The 22,524-nt window shown below is 40.1% G+C and overlaps 1 protein-coding gene across 9 annotated transcripts; it reads left to right on the top strand.

Moving 5' to 3' along the window:
• Positions 1-1,581: 1,581 nt before the first annotated feature.
• On the top strand, positions 1,582-20,506 carry CYB561 (cytochrome b561). Of its 9 annotated transcripts, XM_087922518.1 has the most exons (7): positions 3,004-3,117; positions 3,494-3,673; positions 9,907-10,138; positions 11,619-11,717; positions 12,837-12,940; positions 16,325-16,482; positions 18,628-20,506. In XM_087922518.1, exons 3-7 carry the CDS (start codon positions 9,931-9,933, stop codon positions 18,821-18,823), a joined length of 765 nt encoding a protein of 254 aa, XP_087778644.1. In that variant the 5' UTR covers positions 3,004-3,117; positions 3,494-3,673; positions 9,907-9,930; the 3' UTR covers positions 18,824-20,506. The 9 variants fall into 9 exon arrangements, with proteins under 9 accessions (XP_026554604.1, XP_087778645.1, XP_087778646.1 ...); XM_026698819.2 differs by lacking the exons at positions 3,004-3,117; positions 3,494-3,673 and adding an exon at positions 1,582-2,088; XM_087922519.1 differs by lacking the exons at positions 3,004-3,117; positions 3,494-3,673 and adding an exon at positions 1,965-2,096.
• The last annotated feature ends 2,018 nt before the right edge of the window (positions 20,507-22,524 follow it).

Here is a 22,524-nt window from a genome sequence, read left to right as displayed (position 1 = left end):
GAAATAAGGCAAAAAGAACAGCAGGTTTTTTTCCCCTATTCCCTATTGCTTTGTGAAAGACATAGTGCTCTGCCCATAAATAATGCAATTTCTAAGTACCCTGAAGGTATCAAAAAGATAGGCTGTTATCTTCACACACTGACAAAATAGCCTAATGCATCTCTGAAAGAAGTTATTGCTCTTAAGTCAACAGCCTTTTTAGTGGCTTGTATTTTCTGTTCGGCTGTCCGTTTCAGCCAACATACAAGTCTGCAATCCTTGGAGTTTACACACACACACACGTGGTGACACGAGCTTGCTTTTTCTATGCAGCCTTCTGCACCCAGGACTATTGAGGCATATCATTGCCATTGCCACATGAACATAACAGCTGCATTGTGATAACCTGTCTTCAGGGTTTAATATATTGGGTGAACATGTTTTTGGCAATGCGCTTAAGGACTGAGAATGACTGGTAATGATGAACAAAATGCTCAAGCACAGCAACATGGCTTTAAGGGGCAGAGAAAGATGCAGAGTATTAGCTATACCTCCTGGGAAGTCGCAGAAGTCAAAATGTACTGTCCTAGATGGGCATCTTTCCATATGAGACTATATTAACAGTCTTCTGCAAGGGGGAGAAGTAGCAAATGATGTGCATTGTGGCAAACTATGTGGCTTCCATAAGCACAAAGTGGCCACAATTACTGTACTCTCTTGTCTGAAGTTTTCCCCTGTTGGTTAGTTGATTCCATGTGTTGCACAAACCAGAGAAAATGGAGTAATTCGCTACAGTATTAAGGCTAAATACAGGCATGCATGCCATGGGAAACAGCTTGAGGTGACTTCAGAAACAAACATGAATAAAATGTGTATTTTGTGGAGTCTCCGTGAAAATGTAATTTGCAAACCATCCATGTAAACATCCATTAAAAATATCATATGCCAACCATCAGAAGCCTTTTAGACATTGCAACATCTGACTGTGTCAAAGGGTGGCCTTTCTAAAACACAAGTGTGTGCAGAAGAGAGGTTTGGTTTTAAGCACCTGGCCTGGAAACACCTCAATTCAAGTGGGAGAGGGCGCACACTGCCAAAGACCCCTCCAGATGATTTGGGATCCTGTCTCTCAGCCCAACCCACCAAATGCAATAGAAGCGTTTTCATGGAGATGCCTTAGAAAATAAATGCTAAAAGAAACCTTGGCTGTTCTTTGAAAGAACAGATACTGAAGCTGAAGCTGAAATACTTTAGCCACCAAATGCAAAAAAGAGAATTCACTGGAAAAGACCCTGATGTTGAAAAATATTGAAGGCAAAAGGAGAAGGGATGGGCTAGATATCCAAAAGATGTATTTTTCAAAAGGCAACTTGACTTTGTTTTTGCTTGAAGATGTTTCTTGCATAAGAAGTGAAAGGTCTTCAAGCCAAAAACAAACGAACAAACAAAAAAAAAAATACCCAAACCAAACCCCCCAAAACAAGTCCAATTGCCTTTTGAAAAAAGCATCCGTTGGGACAACCATGACCTGGATGACTGAGAATCTCCATAGATTTGACTGGTTAGATAGTGTGGTCGACGCAGGGGGCATGCTGTTTAGGTAGACTCAGGAAGGCTGTGGAGGATAGGAGTATCTGCTATGATCCACGGAGAATCGGACACGACTTAGCGATTGCACAACAACAACAATTATAACCACAACCTTAGAAAAGGCGTGATATAAATGCATCCACAAATGATGCGTCTGGAGAGCGTCGTCTGTTCCCACGATCTTCCAAGTGGCAGCTGATTCTTAGTTGCTCTGATATTAAAGAACAAGCTGAGCCCCTCAGAAACCTAAACAACAACAACAATAACAACAAAAGGGATTGGGGAGTTGGGACGGCCAAGCCACCCGGGCCGATCTTAGGGACCCCAAGGCGCGAGCGTCCCGCGAGCCGCTTCTCTCAGGCCGGAACCTCCCAACCGCGACCGCCTCGGTCTCTTTCTTTCTCTCTCTCTCTCTTCCCTCTCTCCTGTTGGCTCTCTCGCCCAGCACAGCGCGATTTGCTGGGGTTTCTGTAGCAACGTGGCTCTTTTGTCCTCCTCTCCATCCGCAGGAAACGCAAGGTGGGTCGGTAGGCGTTGGAGAGGACGCTTGGGAATCGGAGGTGGGAAGGGGGAGCTCATTGGGGCAACAGGTGCAGCTGGCTGGCGGTCTGCGAGAGCTGAAGCCATTTGCAGGTGAGGTGAGTCTTCACGTGTTCGGCGGGCGTAACTGGACGGGAGAGAGAGTCTCCTTCCCTTAAGCCGCAAACCTCGTGTGATCTTGCCACCCTTCCTGGTTGCTTAAAAACCACGCCCTCGATCGTTTAGTCTACCCTGTGGGGTTGTTGTGAGAATCTAATCAGGGAGGCGGAAAAACAATCACGTATGTGTGTCACCTTGAAAAGAGTGAAATAGAACCATCCTGATTAAATGTTCTTTGATGAGAAGGACTTCACAATTATGTTTTTCTTTTCTCAGTGTGGTTGCATCACTGGCTTTCTTGTTCTCCATCTGCGCTGAGAAACAAGAAACAAAGTGGTTTTTTCATTTATTTCAGCTTTGATTGGTAGTTGGTGACCTGTGGTGATTGGCATATTTGAGACTAGCCCCATTCCAAGCATGAAAGTCAGCAGTTCACAGAGATTTTCCTGAAAGTGAAGAAAAACCTTTTGTGTACAATTAACGCTTGCCAATTATGAATCTGACTCACTAAACTGAGTCAGGACTTATTTTTATAATAATAAAAAATACCACCATTGATTTTTATGTATTTACTTGAGATGCCTTTCTCACCCACTTGCATAGGAAAAAATTAACCGTGGACACCACTAACAAGCTTAATAATACAAATAAGTTATACAACTTTTGAAAAACAAGCAAATCTTTCTCTTCTGAAAGGAGGGACAGGAAAATCACACACATTGTTGTGGACATATCTGATCACAAGACAGTTGCTTTGCTAGCATATATAAAGTTGCAGAGCAACTTTTAAAAACTGGGTAAGGAAACTTCAAAAAGCAGTAAGTGAAATGCAGCTTAAATTATCCTGTGGACTTCTTTTTTCCTGATTGTGCTTGGTCTCTTACTCAATTTCTTTGTTATTTGGAAAAGGTATGTTCCTTGTCCTTTACTCATTTCCTTCCTCCTAAGAGTGGATAAAAATTAAGTAGAGTCACTGTTAGCTAAAGGTGGAGTCCTAAACTTTAGCTGCTGTAATCAGCTAACTGAGGCTGCCGCATTTTAAGAATGGAAGCCTTCACGCACCTGAACACGGTTCTCTTCTACAAAACCATTTCAAATGCTTGATTGAGTTCAACATAAATGCTGGCTGGGAGAAAAGACCAAATATAAGATTCTGCTTGGAGAGTAGAGGAAAGGAAATGGATGAACAAGGAACAGAATCTGTAAACTTCTGGTTGCCTAGTCCAGAAAAGGTTACAGGTTGTTGTCTGTCTGCTGTAGAGTTTAATGATCAATTTTGCTCCAGGTGCTCTTTCTGAAACTGGAGTGACAGGAGGGGCTATTAGTATGAGTCATCGGCACAGTTGAAGGAAGAGGAAGGTTGTCTACAGAATTCAATTCTGATTTGTTTGGGTAAAAGATATCTTGGGCTAGGCACGGAGGAGGCGTTCCCCCCCCCCCATTGGAACTGAGATCTCGTGAAAAAGTAAGTCTTTCATAAATTGCATCCTACCTATTAGGACTCAATTGAATAGTATAACAGACTTTGGTGAGGAAAGACAATAGTAGTCCAGTAGCATACATAATTTCTGGTATAAAAGTTAAATGAATTTGCAAAAGGGAGATGAATGAGAATGGATGCTGGGCCTGAGTTTAAGGGAAGTGATTCAAAATTCAAAATGACTGGTATCTCAATTTTGTTTGTTTTATTTCTGGCTTGTGAACAAGGTCTGGTGCGCACTCTTGACACTTAACCTCCTCAAGTCTTTGTAATCTTCTTAAACATATTGCTTTGGAAAATGAAGGTGGGGCAGATGGAATTTTTTGCTTATTTTTCTTCCTGGCATATTGCAATGATTATTTTTCCCCATTTGAGGATAGAGATCAGTTTTAAAAGATCTAGGGTGATATGTATAGTGGAAGCAATAAAAATCAACCCTTTTGATGACTTTGAGAAACCTAGGAAATTAATTTGACCCTAGTTCTAATTTCTTTCTCACTGCACCTCTTGCCAACACAATTCTCCATTCTTTTATAATATGTGAAATCAATGGCAAATAGAATGGAGGTTCTTTCTATTCTTAATGAGCATAATAGGAACTTTAAGAACCTTCTGTGACTGCAAAAGCATTGCCATGGCAATGAAAATGATGGCCAATGGCAATATAACCAGATAAAAAAACAGATTTACCAGAAAGCTTCCTGCTACTATTTCTGCTTGCTTACCTTTGTTCTAAGGCTTCCAAAATTATTATAGCTTTGCAACAACATCTTGTGTTTAATATGAAGGAAGCCAATTGCCCCTTTGAATCTTCTTGTTAATAAAGATGATACTGAAGGTTGGTGCTTGAAATAACTCTTGAGATTATATTTTTAAAGCATTAATCCCATTGATCCTTTAAAACAGCGAATCATAATTTCAGTGGGTCTTCTACCTTTGTCATTTAGGAGCAGTTACCTCTATTGTCTCATCTCTGAAAAAGGTCCTGAATAAAAGAATATTTTTTTACATCTACTGTATTTTTTTCTCATTATACTGCAAATGGATGGAGAAGGAAGAACACAGGAAGAAGCCTGTTGATTCTTCTGTATCTAAATGGTATATTAGGGAATTGCAGTTTTAGAAAAATAAATGTGATATATTTTAAAATTAGACAAGAGCCAGAGAAGCATATTGAAGTGGACTTAGTTTGCAATATTTTGGAATAATAACTCTTGGTCTACAACCTAGTACATCCTGCTCTGCTTGGTTTAGATTTTGCTGCTATTGATCATTTTGTAACTTGTAACATTAGTCTTTAGGGATGATTCTCTTGGTTTTTAAAACAAGATATCATCCTGTTCTTTTATTAGTTAAGATTACTGGATATATTCTACTCCAGCTTTAGTAGACTCCTTTAACTTACCAATGACTAAGTGACATATTTTTGCAAAATATTGTGGTTTTCTACCCAGTATAGAATATCATTGGGATAATGATTCATATTATCTTCACCTTTCTGTTGAAGTCTGTTTGTCCATATACATCTTTCCCATTTCTTGGTTTCATTCATTTCCTATTTGCTGCTGTGAATATGTGATCTCCCCTGGACTTTCTATATTTATCTGTATAATTCGTTTTTGGGTAATTTTTTAAATTAAAGTTTGTTATAAGATAAAATACAGATAGAAACAAAAGTCAGGAAAGATAAAGAAGAAAGCTGCAAAGAGAAAGAAAGAAGGAAAGAAAAAGGAAGGAAGGATTTCCTTTTGTCCATATAATTTCATAATGGAATCCTAAGTGAATAAGATGCTTTGCAATCATCAGAGAGGGATCTTTTGAACAGCCAAAGTGCCATATGGTTGACTCTTGTGCTGTTCTGATTACGTTCACATATATAACAGAAACATAGAGTTGGAAGGGATTTTGGAGATCTTCTAGCTCAACCCCTGCTCAAGCAGGAGACCCTATACACTTCAGACAAATCATTGTCCAATGTCTTTTGAAAAGCCTCCAGTGTTGGAGCACCCACAACTTCTAGAGGCAAGTTGTTTCACTGATTGTTCTGCCAGGAAATTTCTTCCTAATTTTAGGTTGGTTCCTTCTCTGGGTTGAGCAGATTAAATAGGAAAGGGAAAGGTGAATGAGAAATCCAGGTACTCTCTATCAAGTAAGGAGGAAGATTCATCCAGTGTATTCACTGTATCATTGGACTAGTGTAGGCACCTCTTGAATAATATATTACTTATTTTTAAGCCACTCCTGGTGCCTTTCAAATAATGCCACCAAAAACTGGAAACAGATGTAATACATGTATTTTAGGGGGAAAAAAATCTCATTGCCTTCCCCCAATGAAAAAGGGGCTGATAAATCAGTTGCGGCGTCATAATGTCAGATCTTTAGATGGGAAGCATGACAAGGCAAATTGTTCAAAAGTGTCATTCTCCAGGGGGCATTTATTCTTTCAATTTTTGTTGTATATAAGGAAAAACAACAGTTTTCTTCTCTGTGACCTTTGCCTGTTGAATGTAACTATTTCCCCTAAAATTTAAACAGAAATTTTCTTTTCTACTCTGTTGGTCCCTGACATTATTCCCTTCCCAATCAGAGGTGGTGTTCAGCAGGTTCTGACAAGTTCTGGAGAACCGATAGCGGAAATGTTGAGTAGTTTGGAGAACCCGCAAATACCACCTCTGACTGGTCCCGCCCCCATCTATTCTCTGCCTCCCAAGACCCAGCTGATCAGCTGGGTCTTCTTTTGTTGCCCTGTATAGGAGAATGGAGCTGGAAAGCAGGTTAGTGGGGTGGGGAGGTAATTGGATTTTGCAGTAACCTTCCCCCAGGAGCGGGGAGGGTATGGAAATTTTACAGTGTCCTTCCCCTGCCACGCCCACCAAGCCAGACCCCAGAACCAGTAGTAAAAATTTTTGAATCCCACCACTGTTCCCAATGTAGCTACTCCTTTGCTCCACCTGTTTTTCTGTTGTTTATGCTTTACTATTAGAATGAGGGAAGAGAGTCCAGTAGGAGAGGGAATAAGTGACCCATCTATACATATCAGTCATGTAAAGTTATAAATTGGATATCTTACTTTATGGGCATTTAAATCAAAGGAATGATTAGGCATGATGAAGGCTGAGTGTGGTTAGAAGTAAAATTTTGGCAGGTAGAAGGGGAGTATTGTGACCAAAGCCTGGCTGGCTCAATCAAATCACTTTGAAGATACAACATAAATGTATTAACATGATAAACGATCAATCAGCATACGCTGGGCTCCCAGCAAGTATTGGCAACTTGCTGGGCAACCTTGATCAAAAGCAGAACCTCAAATTATATACCTCTGGCTATTTCATTTCAAAGACAAGACAGCCTTAGAACAGATCCAGTTTAAACTGCAGCATGAGATTGGATTGTTTTTGATAAACCCATCTGGATGACTTTCTAATTATTTATCCCTTCCTACTAGGTCAGCATCCTAGCCACACTGTTTTGGAGACAGGCTCACTGAATAGAAAAAAAATGGTTTTACTGGGCCACACATTCCTGACTGATTCTTCTTCTTTGTCATCACTGTGGGCCAATTCAGCTTGCTGCGAATGTTTTGTTACCTTTTCAAGGGTATCTCATCTTACAACCACATCCCTCCATTTCTTTTCCCTTCCTTTCAGATGTGCAAAATCATCGAAGGGCTTGAAGGGAGGAAAGGAAGGACAGGAAGAGAAGGAAGGGAAGGGAGAAAGGAAGGAAAGAAAGAAGACAAGAGCCACTTCCATGTATAGAAAAGGAAATAGCCACAAGCATTTTTAAAAGCATTTTAGGTTTTAATAATGTTTCATAATATGTTTCATAATAATGCCTGGACATCTCATACTTGCAGATGTGGACCCCAGGGTAAAAAAACCCCTGTTGCCTAATCCTACTCATGCTTTTATGAGATTTATAGCCTGTCTTTTATTCAAGAGTTCAAAGCACAGTGCATCATTTTTTCTTCTTGTTTTTCCTTGCAATAACAGTTCTGTGATGTTGGTTGGGTTGCAAGTGACTGCTATATCTTACAGCCAACCAATATATACCTCCTGGCTGATGATAGACTTAAACTCGAGTTTGCCTGCTCCTAGTCCAGCACTCCTACCATTGCACATTATGTGAGGTTGTGGTGAAGAAGGCCAGTTCCCCTCAATTTGAGTACTAATGAATTGGTTTTAGTAACGCCACTGTTTTTCCAGGCTTTGATTCTTTACATCTTTTTTCACTTTCACCCTGAAGGTTATGTTGCACAGCACGGAGCTGGCATTTGCCAGAAACAGAAACAACACTAAACCAATTATCTTAATCTAGTTAGGTATTTTAATTCAATAAAACTTCTGTCTCTGACTAGAAATTGTGCGGTTCACTGATAAAGATCTTTTACTATCAGTCCTTCTTTCATACACTGTTTCTTTCCAAACATATTTTTCTCCCCACCTTCAATAAGTGAGCTACTGTTTCTGGCTATCAGTTTTCCTGAAAACAACAACACCACTGTATTCCATACACTTTCACCGTAAATCTCTAGACGAGGGATGTCAAATTCAAGGCCCGTGGGCCTCATTTGGCCTGTGGGGTGCTTTAGATATGGCCTGCAGGCCCACCCTAGGAACAGCGAAGGATCGGCCTACAGTGTTTCTGCCAGCGAAAATGGAGCTTGGGAGGGCTGCGCGCGGCTTCCCTGAGCTCCGTTTTCACTGGAAAAGGGCTGCAGGAGGCCATTGTGGCCGAAAATGGAGCCTCAATGAGTGATGTTGAGCTGGCCACGCCCCCATCCCCCAAGGTCAAGCACAACCTTGATGCGGCCCTCAATGAAATCGAGTTTGACACCCCTGGTCTAGAATGATTTTGTAATGTTTGTTTCAGACTTGTTTGCATCTCACACTGAAACATTCTCCTATTCTCTATTTGCTAGCATTCTTATAACCTTTGAAATGCAAAGCATAACAACAACTGTATCATCTGGCGCGCCCCTTATACACCACAAGCATTGATAATATCAGTCAATTGATAAAAGCAGCTTTAACTTGAACAGTTTATACCTTGCGATAACCTTTAATAAGACTAAATAACAACTGCCTGTCCCAGATTCTTGGGAGCACCTCGGTAGTTGGACAAAAATGCCAAATCCAGCCTAAAGATCTACCTGATTGTGTTATACCAACCATAATACTTTATTAAATTTGTACGGGTAGTCCTCGACTTACAACAGTTCATTTAATGACCGTTCAAAGTTACAACGACACTGAAAAAAGTAACTGATTTTTTCCACACTTATGAGCATTGCAGCATCCCATGATCATGTGAGCAAAATTCAGATGCTTGGCGTATATGATTTATATTGTTTTATTTGTTTCCTAGTATGATTTGATTGCTTATTTAGTAACCTATGACTATAATTAAATGTGATGTCTTATGATTCTTGATGAATGCATTTTTTTCTTTGTATGTACACTGAGAGCATATGCACCAAAGACAAATTCCTTTGTGTGTCCAATCACACTTGGCCAATAGAGAATTCTATTCTAAAAAAACAAAAAAGAAAAAACTGACTCATATTTATGATGGTTGCAGTGTGTCGGGGTAATGTGATCGCATTTTGCGATCTTCTGACAATCAAACTCAATGGGGAAGCCAAATTCATTTAACATCCATGTTACTAACTGCAGTGATTCACTTATGTTTCACAGCCACAGAAATTTTGGGCTCACTTGCAATTTTTAACTGAGGTCTACCTGTATGTATGCCACCCAGAGATGGTATTCAGCAGGTTCTAACCAGTTCTGGAGAACCAGTAGCAGAAATTTTGAGTAGTTCGGAGAACTGGCAAATCCCACCTCTGACTGGAGATTTTATAGTATCCTTCTCCTGCCACGGCTACCAAGCTATGCCAACAGAACCGGTAGTAAAAAAAATTGAATCTCACCACTGATGCCACCTAACTCTCAATGATTCTGGTTGGCTCAAACAAACAAATTACGGTACAATCTATAAAAGATAAAGGTAAAAGATGGTGTGAAGAAGTAAGTGATTTTATTCACCCTTTGGCAAAGGTCTGACTGACATAGAGGTAACAACTGCTCAGTGTTCTTTCCTCCCATTTGGCCGTCTAATCCAGGAGAGGAAGAAAAATCTGTAATGAGATAAGATGGAGGAAAACATATATAATAGGATGTTGATTTTTCTTCTCCCCATCTTTCCAAATTTGGCAGCTCAAGGGAAAAAAACTCCCGAAGATGGATGAGACTCCTGCCAGACCTGCAAGCCCCATCGGATTGACCTATGTTGTGGCCGCCTCACAGATTTTGGGCCTTGCTGTCATCACGGTGATGGCAGCCTGGATTGGACAGTATCGAGGTGGCGTTGCCTGGGACAGCTCTCAACTACTGTTTAACGTCCACCCCCTGTGCATGGTCATTGGCATGGTGTTTCTTCAAGGAGATGGTAAGAATTTTGGAAGTGATAAGAGGTCTGCTTTGACGGGAAGCTGTCCACATGCAAGGCATGTGGAGGAGGCTGGTCATCCAAGGGAAGAGACTCAATGGGGTGTAGCTGGAGTCCTAATTTAGAATGGGGGTAAACTGGCTGTAACCTTTTGCCTTCTCCCACAGATGAGAAGGGCTTGGAGAGATCCAGAAGATCTCCCCTCCTTCCAGCTGGGGACTCCCAAATTATGATTTGGCTTAACAGCCAGTTATAACTTTTGACAGCCTTTTGTTTTGTTTTTTTAATATACAGTATTTCAAAATTTTGCCTACTTGTTTCAACTTATGCAATGTGTGTGTGTGTGTGTGTGCTGTAATGAGTTATTACATAGCACCTCCTAAAGGAGCTGAACCCAGATTCCCATCAAATGGGGGAAATAGTTTCTTGTAAACCATTTGCTATTTTGAAAGGAAAATTACCCTTGCCCAGGGCAGGACAGGAAGCAATGGATGGAAATTACTCAAGGAGAGAAGCAACCTAGAACTAAGAAGAAATTTCCTGAGAGTTAGAACAATTAATTAGTGGAAGAACTTGTTTCCAGAGGTTGTGAATGCTCCATCACTGGAAGTTTTAAAGAAGAGATGAAATAACCATTTGTCTGAAGTGGTGTAGGGTTTCCTGTCTAAGCAGGGGGTTGGACTAGAAGACCTCCAAGGTCCCTTCCAACTCTACTATTCTAATATATTCTAATATATATTTGGACAGACAAGAGAGCATCAGGTGCAGCGTTCCATTTATAAGCATTGCTAAGAATCATTTCACTTGCCTACTTGACATAGAGCTTCTAATGGTTCAGGAGGAAGCAAGGGACAAAGACACTGGGAAACAGCCAGGAACATCCTGGTCATTGTTGATGCTTATTGGATAAGCAGACTTTTTTCTGTTCTTCGTGCAATCTAATGTGGTTTTTTTTTAAATGATCTGTGAAAAGGGAGCCCAATGGCAGGCAAGAGAAAGAGAGTTAGCAGTTGGAGCACAGAGACCCTCAATCTGCATGTGCAGAAAAATTATGCACCTGTGTTCAGTCTTTGGAGTCTCCTGTATGCCTCCTCTGGTGATCTCCTGCTGCATTTACACCCCTCCTTGCTGTTGCCCTTGACAACCATGATCCATCTTTTCCCAAATCAGTCAGGTAGCCTGTAGAATGGGAGCTGCGTAGCTACTGCTGTCTTAAGTTCCCTCTTGGCTGCATATATTTATTTAAAATATTCAAATCTCATGCTTCTAATTTGAATACATGAACATAAAGACATAAAACAAATTTAAAACAATAACAACAACAACAAAGCAGCTCAAATTATGGCCATCTGAAAGTCCTTGAATCAACTGAAATGTTTTTGCTCAATAGCCCAAAGATTGCAATCAATTTGGGGAACTGTGAGTGAGGGGAACTGACCAGCCACCCACCTCATTTCTATTTCTTCTTCTTATCCTCCAGCCCTTCTGGTTTACCGTGTCTTCAGGAATGAGAGCAAGCAATCCACGAAGATCCTGCATGGGCTGATCCATTTCTTTGCACTTATCATTGCATTGGTTGGTAAGCATAATGAACCTGCCTGAGAGTCTTCTGTCCTACTTTTCTAAGCCTTGTCTCCAAAAGTCATCATTAAAGTTCCTAGGGATCCTAGGGATTAAAGTTCCTTAGGCTCATGAGAAGAGACGAGGCTCGGTCAGATTCTTCGAGAGCTTCTATTTCAGTGTTATTCTTTAGGAAGCTATGGATGCAACATTTTCTGCCTCTTGTGAAAATGAAACAGTTGGGCAACAGTTCTTTACCTATCTAAAGCTTATTTCTACTGGAATGGTTGGGACGGGGTGAGACTGTGCCTGCCTGCCATTTTCATCTCACAACAATGCAACTGGCAGCTTGTTTGCAGCTTGCCCTGATATTTCACTATGTAGCGTGTCTTTCATTCTTATATTTTAAAAAGAGGGAAAAGTAAGAGGTCTCTTTTGCCACATTTGCCCGGGAGTAAAAAAAATGCCAATGGTAATCTATTTACTATTATTACCAAGGGAAATTGAGGGACATATATATGTATATTTGCTAGGAGTTGAATTTGACTTGAGAGAAACTTTGCTAAAAGGGGGAGAGATAGCTACAAGGCACTACAAGGGGTCCCTGCTAAAAATTCCTTTTTAAAGTTGATCATTACTGAGTCCAGTCTTCTGCTCAGTGCAGAAATCCAAATAACAACTTCTGGGATAGATGATTGTCCAGACAGTTGTACATATCCAATGAAGAAGTGCCTATTCCTTTTGGGGAGCTATCAAATTGCTCTTTCTATTAGGACTTTTCTCTTCTCACTTGGTTGGAAGATGTCCTTCTGTGTAACTCACGTCCATTCTTTAGCCTATATTTAAAGGCTGCAATGAAAATCCCTCTCCTCGAGTTACTGTAAGTAGAGGGAAGATGCCCCTGAGTTACTGTAAGTCTCCCAAAGACAAAAGGGATTTTGGAACACGTTTTCTGGTTTGGAAAGATTTGGAATGCCAAGGATCATTTTCATCACTCCAGATAATGGTGGGCCTGCTATTCTTCTATTTCCAACTATTCCTAGAGTAGTTCTTGTCTTAACATTATGGAGCAGATAGTGGTAGGTTAGAAGAGAATGGGAGTTTTTCTAAGGAATTTGCCTGTCTTCTTTCCTTTTAGGTCTGATTGCTGTTTTCCAGCACCACAAGAATCAAGGCTTTCCAGATATGTACAGCCTGCACAGCTGGTGTGGCATCATTGCATTTGGCTTCTACTTAGCACAGGTGAGATGGGCTAGTTCCACCTGGAGGGCTAGTAGAGCAAACATGCTTGGAGTTAACAGATAACAGATAATCAGAGTTAGAAGGGACCTTGTAGGTCATCTTCTAGTCCAACCCCCTGCCCAAGCAGGAGACCTTCCACCATTTCTGACAGATGGGAGTCCAATATCTTCTTGAAAGTCTCAAGTGATGGCACTCCCACAACTCTGCCCCAGAGACTAAGTACTTAATGAAAAGCTTGAAGGCAGGGAAGTTGACTGGCTGGTCTGAGGATCCTTTCCCCTTTTAGATTTTTATTTGAAATTTGGACCATAGAAGGAAGTTGCATTGAGGCAGTGAAGCGTCAAATAGGGGGCATTTAAAATGAACTTCTCTAGGTGTATCGTCAGGTATAAATATTTAAGTCAATATTGTGTTGGGGGGGGGGGGGGGGGGGGGGGGGGGGGGGGGGGGGGGTGGCCCCCCTGGGTGGTTCGGGGGGGGGGGGGGGGGGGGTCTCGGCGCGGGCGGGGGCTTGGTTTTTTCTGTGGGGGCTCTGGGGGGGGCCCGGGGGGGGGGGGGGGGGGGGGGGGGGGGTTCCCCGGGGTTGTGGGGGGGTGTTTTTTTTTTTGTTTTGTGTTTTTTTTTGGGGGTTTGGGGGGGGGGGGTCCGGTTTGGGTTTCTTTGTTTTTCGGGGGGGGTTTGGGGGGGGGGGGGGGGTTCTTGTGGTTTTGGGGTTTGGGTTGGTTTTTTTCTGTGGTGGGGGTTTTTTTTTTTTGTGTTTTTTTTTTTTTTTTTGTTTTTTTGCCTGAAGGGACTTCTTCTATACTATCAAATTGCTTTAGTAAGCCTAGATCCTCAGGAAAGAATGGTAAAAGCAAATTTCATACCTATAATGCACTATGAGTGATATTTTTTCTTAATGCAGTCTGTGAAAGTTTGTACGTGTACAATGAGGATGTTTTGTCTCAATTTTCTATGTCTTTGCATTTAAGGATCATTGCTATTTTATTGACCATTCATCCGATTTAGAAAAACCCTTATCAAGTTTTTATCCTTTATTCACTACAATAAAGAGTGTGTGACCTGAGCCATACTTGAGAGCATTTTAGTTTATACTAACTTCAACTGCATTATATATATATTTTTCCTTCAGAAAAGATGTGTGATCACCAGGAACAGTTTTGCTTGAGTGGCTGGCAGTAGCTTGACCACTTGCCAAAAAGTGAGCTCCCATAGGAGTCTCATTTGGAAGTGGTTCTTTTTAATCTAAATGAACTGTTACCGTGTTTCTCATATACTAAGGCTGGGTCTTATTTTTTTTTGAGCCCCGAAAAAATGGCTAGGCTGTCTTTTCGGGGGTGACTTAATTCCCCCTGCTTGCATCTTTGGGTGGGCGGGTGGTGACGGCTTGGATGTTGACCTCGGCGTTGGTGAGGCACTTCGTATCGGGGTCAACGCAGGCAGCACCGTATCTGGGTGTGCAACAAAAGTACTTCCTAACGGCAAGCCCCCCCACCATTCCCCACCATTTCACATGTTTTAATATAGGCCTTAATTTGGGGGGAGGGGCTTAATTTCATTTCATGCCTATAAAACATGCTGGAACTTCCTATTGGGGGAGGCCATATTGTTGGAGAAACAGGGTAGTGAGCAGTATACTGACCAACATGTTACTAAATTATTCAGGATGGTAAAAAGATAGTGAAAAAAGCTTGGAAACATCCTCTCCAAAATTCAAGAATGGGAAATATTATTAAGTGCAAATGAATATAAAATATTGTATGTTGAAGCAAAAAAATTCTCATTCCATGTATGCAGACTGAGTTCACATCTTGAGTTGTAATGTCATTTGTAATAGTGCAAGATATGGAATTTGCTCCATACATTCATCTCTGGGGCCTATTCTCCCTGAGATCATTTAAAATTTTTGATTCTGCTTCTAAAAAGAACTTGGAGGGAAAAAAAGAGAATATATTGACACTTCTAATAGTCCTGCATTCTTTGTTTTTTTCCCAAAGGGAAAGAAATTGCCAATCAGTAAATCAGTAAAGCGTTGTCACTTTACAAAGAAGCTTTGTCCCTACCATTTTGCACAGTTGCTGTCTGGGTCATGTGCTGTTGTACTGCCATTTTTATGATGAAATTGTCCCCTCTATTTAATTCCACTTGGAAATAAATTCTCCAGCAGGCTAGACAAATGGTATATTTCATTTCTTCTTGCAGTGATGCCACTTTTAAACTTGCCACATTTTCTTTCGGATAGGATACTGCTAGGAAACACAAACAGCAAAGCTTGACATGGATTAGATGGATTAGGAACAATATAATTTGGCAATTTTATCTAGGTTCTTATTCTATGTTTATTAGGATGATTTTATACTCTTCATGACTGAACATACTTTTCTTTCACATCACTTTGAAGGACATTTTTCACTCATTGACTTGGTCTTAAATATGTTAACAGTTGGGTGCTTATATTTTATAGCTATCTTTTTTTCTTAATTAAATCTGATTTTTAAAAATGTATTTCCATTTGAGTTCTAAAAGCTCAAATATAAAGCTGTATATTATTCCATAACAACAATGTTTTGAAGCTCTAATAAGTTAGAGTATTCACTTCAGTGATTTCTAAAACAGGTTAGACTGATACAAATACAATACAGCATTGGATGGTTTCTAATAATTCCACTGAAGGATCAATAGCTGGACAGAAGAATGTAGGAGAAACTATTGCCCCTGTGTCTTACTTGTGGTTTCCCCCAAAACACAGGAGAAATGGCATGATGTTACAACCATTTGTTTAGTAACTGTTTAAAACCAAAATAGCACTGAAAAAGGCACTGACTTATGACAATTTTTCACACTTATACCTGATCCACATTTGGATGCTTGGAACAATTCATATTTATGACAGTTGCAGTGTCCTGGGATCATGTGTTCTACTTTTACGGCCTCCTTACAAGCAAAGTCAATGGGGAAGCCAGATTCATTTACTAATCAGTTGTTACTATCTTAACGACTGTGGTGATTCACTTAACAACTGTGGCAAGAAATGTCATAAAATGGGGTGAAATTCACTTAATAACTGTTTCACCTGCAATAAGAGAAATCTTGGGCCCCAATTGTGGTGATAAGTCAAGGACTATTTGTAGTTAAGATATCATCCCATCCATGGTTACTTTTAATTTTTTACAGAAAGAGATTTTTCAAATTGTGGGGTAATATGGACCTCTAAACTGAAATTAATGGGGCTTGCCATCATTAGGGTTTTATTTTGTGATTGGTGGTAACTTCTGATATTTTAGTCAAAATCTAGAGAAAGTAAGCCTAAGCTCCATAGAAGAGTCGAACAGCTATAGGTGCAGTATTTGTAATTTTTGAATTCTGTTTTATTTCCCTCCTCAGTGGCTGTTTGGATTTTACATCTTCCTCTTCCCTGGAGCATCGTTCTCAGTCCGCAGTAGATACAAACCACAGCATGTTTTCATTGGAGCCTTCCTCCTCATCCTTTCCATTGCTACTGCTTTGTTGGGTATTCTGGAACAGCTACTCTTCAAAATAAAGCAAGTTATGTTTTTGTTAATTTATGCTTACACAGTGTTTATATTTAGACCAGTTTTTTTTATTTTTTCCTTTATTATTTTTAGAAATAACTCAAAAGGCAACGAATATAGTTTGAACACAATAAGAACCCTGTGAGGTGGAGGGAGGGGGCTGGGAGAAAGTGACTGGACTGAGGTTACTCAGTTGGTTTTCATGCCTCAGTCAGGACTAGAACTCACACTTTCCTTGTTCCTAGGCTGATGCTTTAACCACTAGATGAAACTGCCTCAACCCCTTGTCTTAATTACTAGACCAAACTAGACCAAATTGATTTGATGATTGTTGGGTCTTCTTTATTCAGCTTAGATTTTTCTGGGCTGAGAGCAGGCTGAGATACTAGGCTAAGAATGAAAACATGAAATATAAATAGTTACTTATGGCTGACATAAGCTGCCTTGTATAATTCAGATTTATGGAAAATAAACAGTCCAGATATTCTGGAACATAATGATGTTTCAGTTTGTCTAGCTCCTGATGCTCGTTTATATTAGGAATAGAATAGTAGACTAGTGATGAAGTGCCCACGATTTCTGGAAGCAAGCTGTTCCACTGATTAATTGTCCTCACTGTTAGGAAGTTTCTCCTTAATTCCAAGTTGTTTCTCTCTTTGATTAGTTTTCAACCATTGTTTCTTGTCCTGCCCTCTGGTGCTTTGAAGAATAATTTGACTCCTTCTTCTTTCTGGTAGCCCCTGAAATATTGGAATATTGCTATCATGTTACCCCTTCTTTTCTCTAGACCAGTCAACCCAAATCCTGCAACCGTTCTTCATATGTTTTAGTCTCCAAGCCTTTGATCATCTTTGTTGCTCTTCTCTGAACTTTTTCCAAAGTCAATGTTCCCCTCAAATATTCTTCTGTCTTAACTGAGGTTTTGCATGTTTAGCTAATGAAGTTGGAGCCAAAACCTCAGCATGTTAACAGATCTATAAACCATCTTATAACATTATGTGATTGAGTAGCCTCTACCTGGGTGAGAATATTTGTGATCTGTTTTCTCAGGTTTTTTTTGCAAATATTTTATATGATGAATGTCTTTCATCTAGATGCAACTAAGTTTTTTTCTAAGTGGGTTACTTCTTTATATATACTTGTTGAACTTCCAAACATCTTTCTCTGTGAGTAGTACTAAGGCGTGAGAATTGCTAAATATGTAGTATTGTTTCAGTCTTTACTTGCTTAATTTTCATGGGGAGCCAGACTATCCTTCCTCATTATCTTGGATTCTTCAGGTCTGTTGAACTACAATGCAGTTGGACTACTATTTCGAACTAGCCATGTTGCCTGGGAATTATTATGCAAACCAGTACATCTGGAACACATCTGGTGGGAAATGTTATTGCCAGAATCTTTTGATGGTGTTTTCTTGATTTATGGCACTACATTTATTATATTTTTTATGTACACTGAGAGCTTATGCACTGAAGACAAATTCCTTGTGTGTCCAATCACACTTGGCCAATAAAGAACTGTTCTATTCTATTCTATTCTATTCTATTCTATTCTATTCTATTCTATTCTATTCTATTCTATTCTATTCTATTCTATTCTATTCTATTCTACCCTACCCTACCCTACCCTACCCTACCCTACCCTACCCTACCCTACCAAACACTTGTAGCATGTTCCCTTTTGAGGAATAGCTACATCTCTTTGGAAATTTTCAGAGATGATGTTTGTTGAAATCAAAATTTCCTTTTGGTGATTTTTTTTTGTCCTAATATTTCCTTTACTGGCTCCATTTCTTCCCTGATTCTTCTTCCTTCCACAGAGTTTCTGCCATTAGAGCCAGAATTGGTTGTGTTTGGAGCAGCTTTATAAGCACTGTAAAATGAAGGAACGGATGAAAGAATGGCTGGTTAAGCTGTGGAGTAAAGAAACCCAAAATATAAAGTATCGCTTCAAAAATTATGAACCTTTTTGACTTTTCAATATTTCTGCATAAATATGATCCAAAATGTAATGTTCTCCATACAAGTTGTACAACTAGATAAAGAGAACTCAGTTGAACAAAGAGTCAAAAACATAATACTTTGGTCATTGATTTATTGAGGAAAATGATTGGAAGTATGGAAAAACCTTAATATTGTCTCTCTGTTTTTGCAGGGATACCTACAACCTCTTTGTCTCTGAAGGAATCCTTGCCAACACCTTGGGCCTCCTAATAATAGCTTTTGGGGCAGTTGTGGGTTACATCTTAACCCGAGAAGAATGGAGGAGACCCCCGTTGGCTGAGGAGCTGGCATTGTCCATGGATTTCAAAAACCTCACTGAAGAAGGAAGCCCAACAAGTACACACTGAGGCTTGCTGAACCATCTGCATTGAGGAGCTGTGTTTCTATGTGGTATCTGACCTGTTGTGCAGCATCATGCAATTGCCACTGTTACACATATGTGACCAGTCCTTTTGTTTTATGACTCCCATTGCACATGTTTCATATTTTCATACTGTTTTCTTCAATGACTACTATAAATGTAGCACAGTGAAAAGGATTTGTGGCCCCGGGCAGTGGTCAGTCATTTGTGCAAATGGAGATTATTTGTCATGTACCCTGTTGAATAAAAGCAGGACAAAAAATTAGGTTATTATTATGCCATAGGATTAAATCAAGAGTGGGCAATTTGGGGAGGAACGAGATTGCACTTTTGGGGTATCAAAGCCACAGTAAAGTAGGAGGTGAGACTGGGATTTTGGTGACTTCATTTTATATACCCTTGTTTATTGTATATTTAATTTGGGGGAATATGATAAACCTATCAAAACATTTTGTTTTGCTTCCTGCTGATAATTAGCAGAAATCAAATATCTTTATTACGGTCTTTTCCCAGCCTTTAGTAGCACAAAATAGCATCTCTCTTTTGTTTGGCAATTTGCTGCTGAATTTCAGTAGTAATTTTGAGGACCTCTGAAAACTTCAAAAAATGGATTCAGAGCATGATTATATACCAGGAGCTACCCACTTATATGTTAGTTGCTTTTAGAGGATTGTTGGCAACCTCACATGGATAGCAGTTAGGATAATTAGGAGGATAGCAGCTTCTGAAATTGTAACCTTTACAGATCAATAGCAAATACAATTTCAAATTAAGATTCACCATTCAGTGTCATAAGTATCCATTTGGTTTTTCCATCTGTTTCCATGAAGAAATCAAACTCAGTAGGGGATAGGATAGAAAACAAAAGTCTCTCTTTTGCAATTCAACATCTGTTTTTCTTCTGCTAGCAGATATTTGATTGAAATGCCTGTTCTTTCTGTCATCATTGCCTTGAGAACTGTCATATTTGACTTAGTTGACTTCTGCACTTACTGTTAAATAATCTCTCTGCGATGTGTGTGGATAAAAGCCTTTTATTTGATATACGCAAAAAGGTGGTAGATTTGGGATTCTTTTAGGAAAGGAATACCAATTCAATTAATGTCCCTAAAAACCGAGTTTATAGTCATAAACTAACTTTTCCCATATTGGTTGAGAATTTTGGGAATGCCATGCCCAACATATCTAGAAGGCAGCAGAGAGAAAAGCGTGTTTCAGTATAGTTGTCTTTCTTCTCTGTCCTTTTCGAAATGATGAAATGTTTTGAAAAATCAGAAGGATTGTTAAAGAAACACTGAAGACCTCTACTTTCTTTCTGGGCAATTATGGAGATATTCAGTGTATCCATCATAAAAAGAAACAGAAATTTACCTCAAATATCTTTCATAATGTAACTAGAAGAATGCGTAGCTAACAAAGATGAAGGCACTTCACAAATGCCATGGTGTTACATGGGAATTATGCATTTTCTCAAGTACTCATTGACTTTTCTTAACAAGGCAGACTCCAAATATTTAAGAGTCAAAGCGGGGAGTGATCTACTTCTTTAAGCAACAACTTTAACAATGTATTGCTTTGAAACAACTTTCTCTTATTCTGGAATTGTTTTGCTTGTGTTTGACACGTAAGCTGGATTCCAATAAATATTTGCAGCAAAAAAGAAAAGAAATCTGACTCTTGTTTGTATTTAACATGACTCAAATGAGTGTTTTAGCCTTCTTTGTGTTTTCCAAATTCTCCAACCACACCTAAACCTGGTCCACAAGTCATACTAAAAAGGTGACATTTCCCAACAATCTCCTTACTATCTCGTGATGTGGCACAACCCTTCTCATGGGTGTATGGCTGGCCTCACTAAAGACAACAGCTGAATGTTGTGAGTTAGAAACAGCCTCTTTTTCTGACAACAGTTCCCAAAGGTGGCTGGAAGGATTGTAGAGATACAGAATCAAGAAGCACCACAAGGAGGCAGCAAAAGCTGTTCAGAAGTTCATCCTAAACATAATGTTAAATCTTTCCAGACAGCAGTCAGTAATTTCTGCCTAATAGAAGGAAGAAAGAAAGCAGAATTCCAGCTAGGATAGAGGGCTCATCTTAGGATACACAAAATATTTCCTTCCTGAGCAGCTACCTACATCTAAATGCAAATTAGGGTCACAACCTCAAATAGAGGATAGAGCAAAATAGTAATACCACGCCCTCCCCCTTCTTCAAGAAAAAAAAAAATCTTTTTACACTTGGAAGTGTTAAAGTGCAGAAAAGAAGCAAAATAGCATAGAGAGTTGGAGTCCTAGAAAGTCTGTCCTTGGGATAGTGTGCTGCTTTTTTCATGGATTGTGTGGATTATTGGGGGAATCTCTGGTTGGCAGCTACCTGGATGGAGACTGAAGTGATTTTGAATTTGCACCTGGATTTGCACTCATGTGGGCTCTATTCCAGGACGGTAGACTGAACTGGCTATGTTTTCTATGCCTGCCACATTTGTTGAACCCTGGACTTGGTGGAAGTTATAGAGATGGTCCCTTGGTGTTATCCAACAAAATGAAATTCAGTTGTGAGAAAAGTAAGGTTCTACATTAGACAAGAAAAACCAAACCCACAGTTATAGAATAGATGCTACCTGGCTCAATAGCAGTAATTGTGAGAGGGATCTTGGATTCTTAGTGGACAACCACCTAAATATGAGCCAGGAGTGTGCTGAGGCTGCCAAAAAAGCCAACTCAGTTCTCAGCTGCATCAACAGAGAGATAGAAACAAGATCATGTGAAATATTAGGGCCATTTTGTAATGCCTTGGTAACACTTGAAATACAGTTTTGGTCACCATGCTACAATACAGTTTTATATTGTGAACCACCTACACCTGTTCCTAGCCTGGGATGGGAGCTCTGCTTGTAGTCACTCATGCTCTAGTCACCTCCTGTTTGGACTACTGTAATGTACTGTGCAGAGGCTACCCTTGAGGAGTATACGGAAGCTGTGGTGCAAAATGAAGGGATGTGGGAAGTTATGTTTGCCTCTCAAAGAGCACATTTGCCTTTGATTTGCAATGGTTGCCAGTCTGCTTCTAGATCCAATTCAAGATTTTGAATTGATTTTGACCTTTAAAGCCCTACATGATATGGGGCTGGATTATTTGAGGGACTGCTTCTCCCTGATTATAATTGATATGACCAGAAGAGGTTTGCTAGAAATCCCAAGCTAAACTTGGCATTCCCAGGAGAAGGGTCTTCTCTACCTGTTGGAAGAAATGTCCATCTGGGTTCAGTTCCAAGTGGGAAGAAAGACACTGGAAACATGGAGACTGTTTGGAAAGATGGTTTAATGGTGGACAGGACCCAGTGGTGGGATTCAAATTTTTTTACTACTGGTTCTGTGGGTGTGGCTTGGTGGGAGTGGCATGGCTTGGTGGGTGTGGCTTGGTGGGCATGGCAAGGGAAGGATACTGCATAATCCTATTCCCTCCACACCCCACTAACCTATTTTCCAGCTCTGTTCTCCTATGCAGGGCAACAAAAGAAAACCCAGCCGATCAGCTGGGACTCAGGAGGCAGAGAATAGCTGGGGGCGGGGCCAGTCAGAAGTGGTATTTGCTGGTTCTCCGAACTACTCAAATTTTCCGCTACTACTTCTCCAGAACTGGTCAGAACCACCCATGACAGGACCACATTGAAGTCCTGGACAAAAA

The sequence above is a fragment of the Pseudonaja textilis genome, chromosome 1 (assembly GCF_049901715.1).
Source record: "Pseudonaja textilis isolate UNSWEBS1 chromosome 1, rPseTex1.2, whole genome shotgun sequence".
In the NCBI taxonomy this organism is placed as follows: Eukaryota; Metazoa; Chordata; class Lepidosauria; order Squamata; family Elapidae; genus Pseudonaja; species Pseudonaja textilis.
This window is presented reverse-complemented; position numbering and strand designations above follow the sequence as displayed.

Excerpts from the sequence above, each read along its gene's own strand:
- CYB561 (XM_026698819.2), top strand. The coding sequence starts at position 9,931 with ATGGATGAGACTCCTGCCAGACCTGCAAGCCCCATCGGATTGACCTAT. Across the intron at positions 12,941-16,324 it reads TTGGCTTCTACTTAGCACAG|TGGCTGTTTGGATTTTACAT; the intron begins GTGAGATGGGCT and ends TTCCCTCCTCAG. Across the intron at positions 16,483-18,627 it reads CAGCTACTCTTCAAAATAAA|GGATACCTACAACCTCTTTG; the intron begins GCAAGTTATGTT and ends CTGTTTTTGCAG.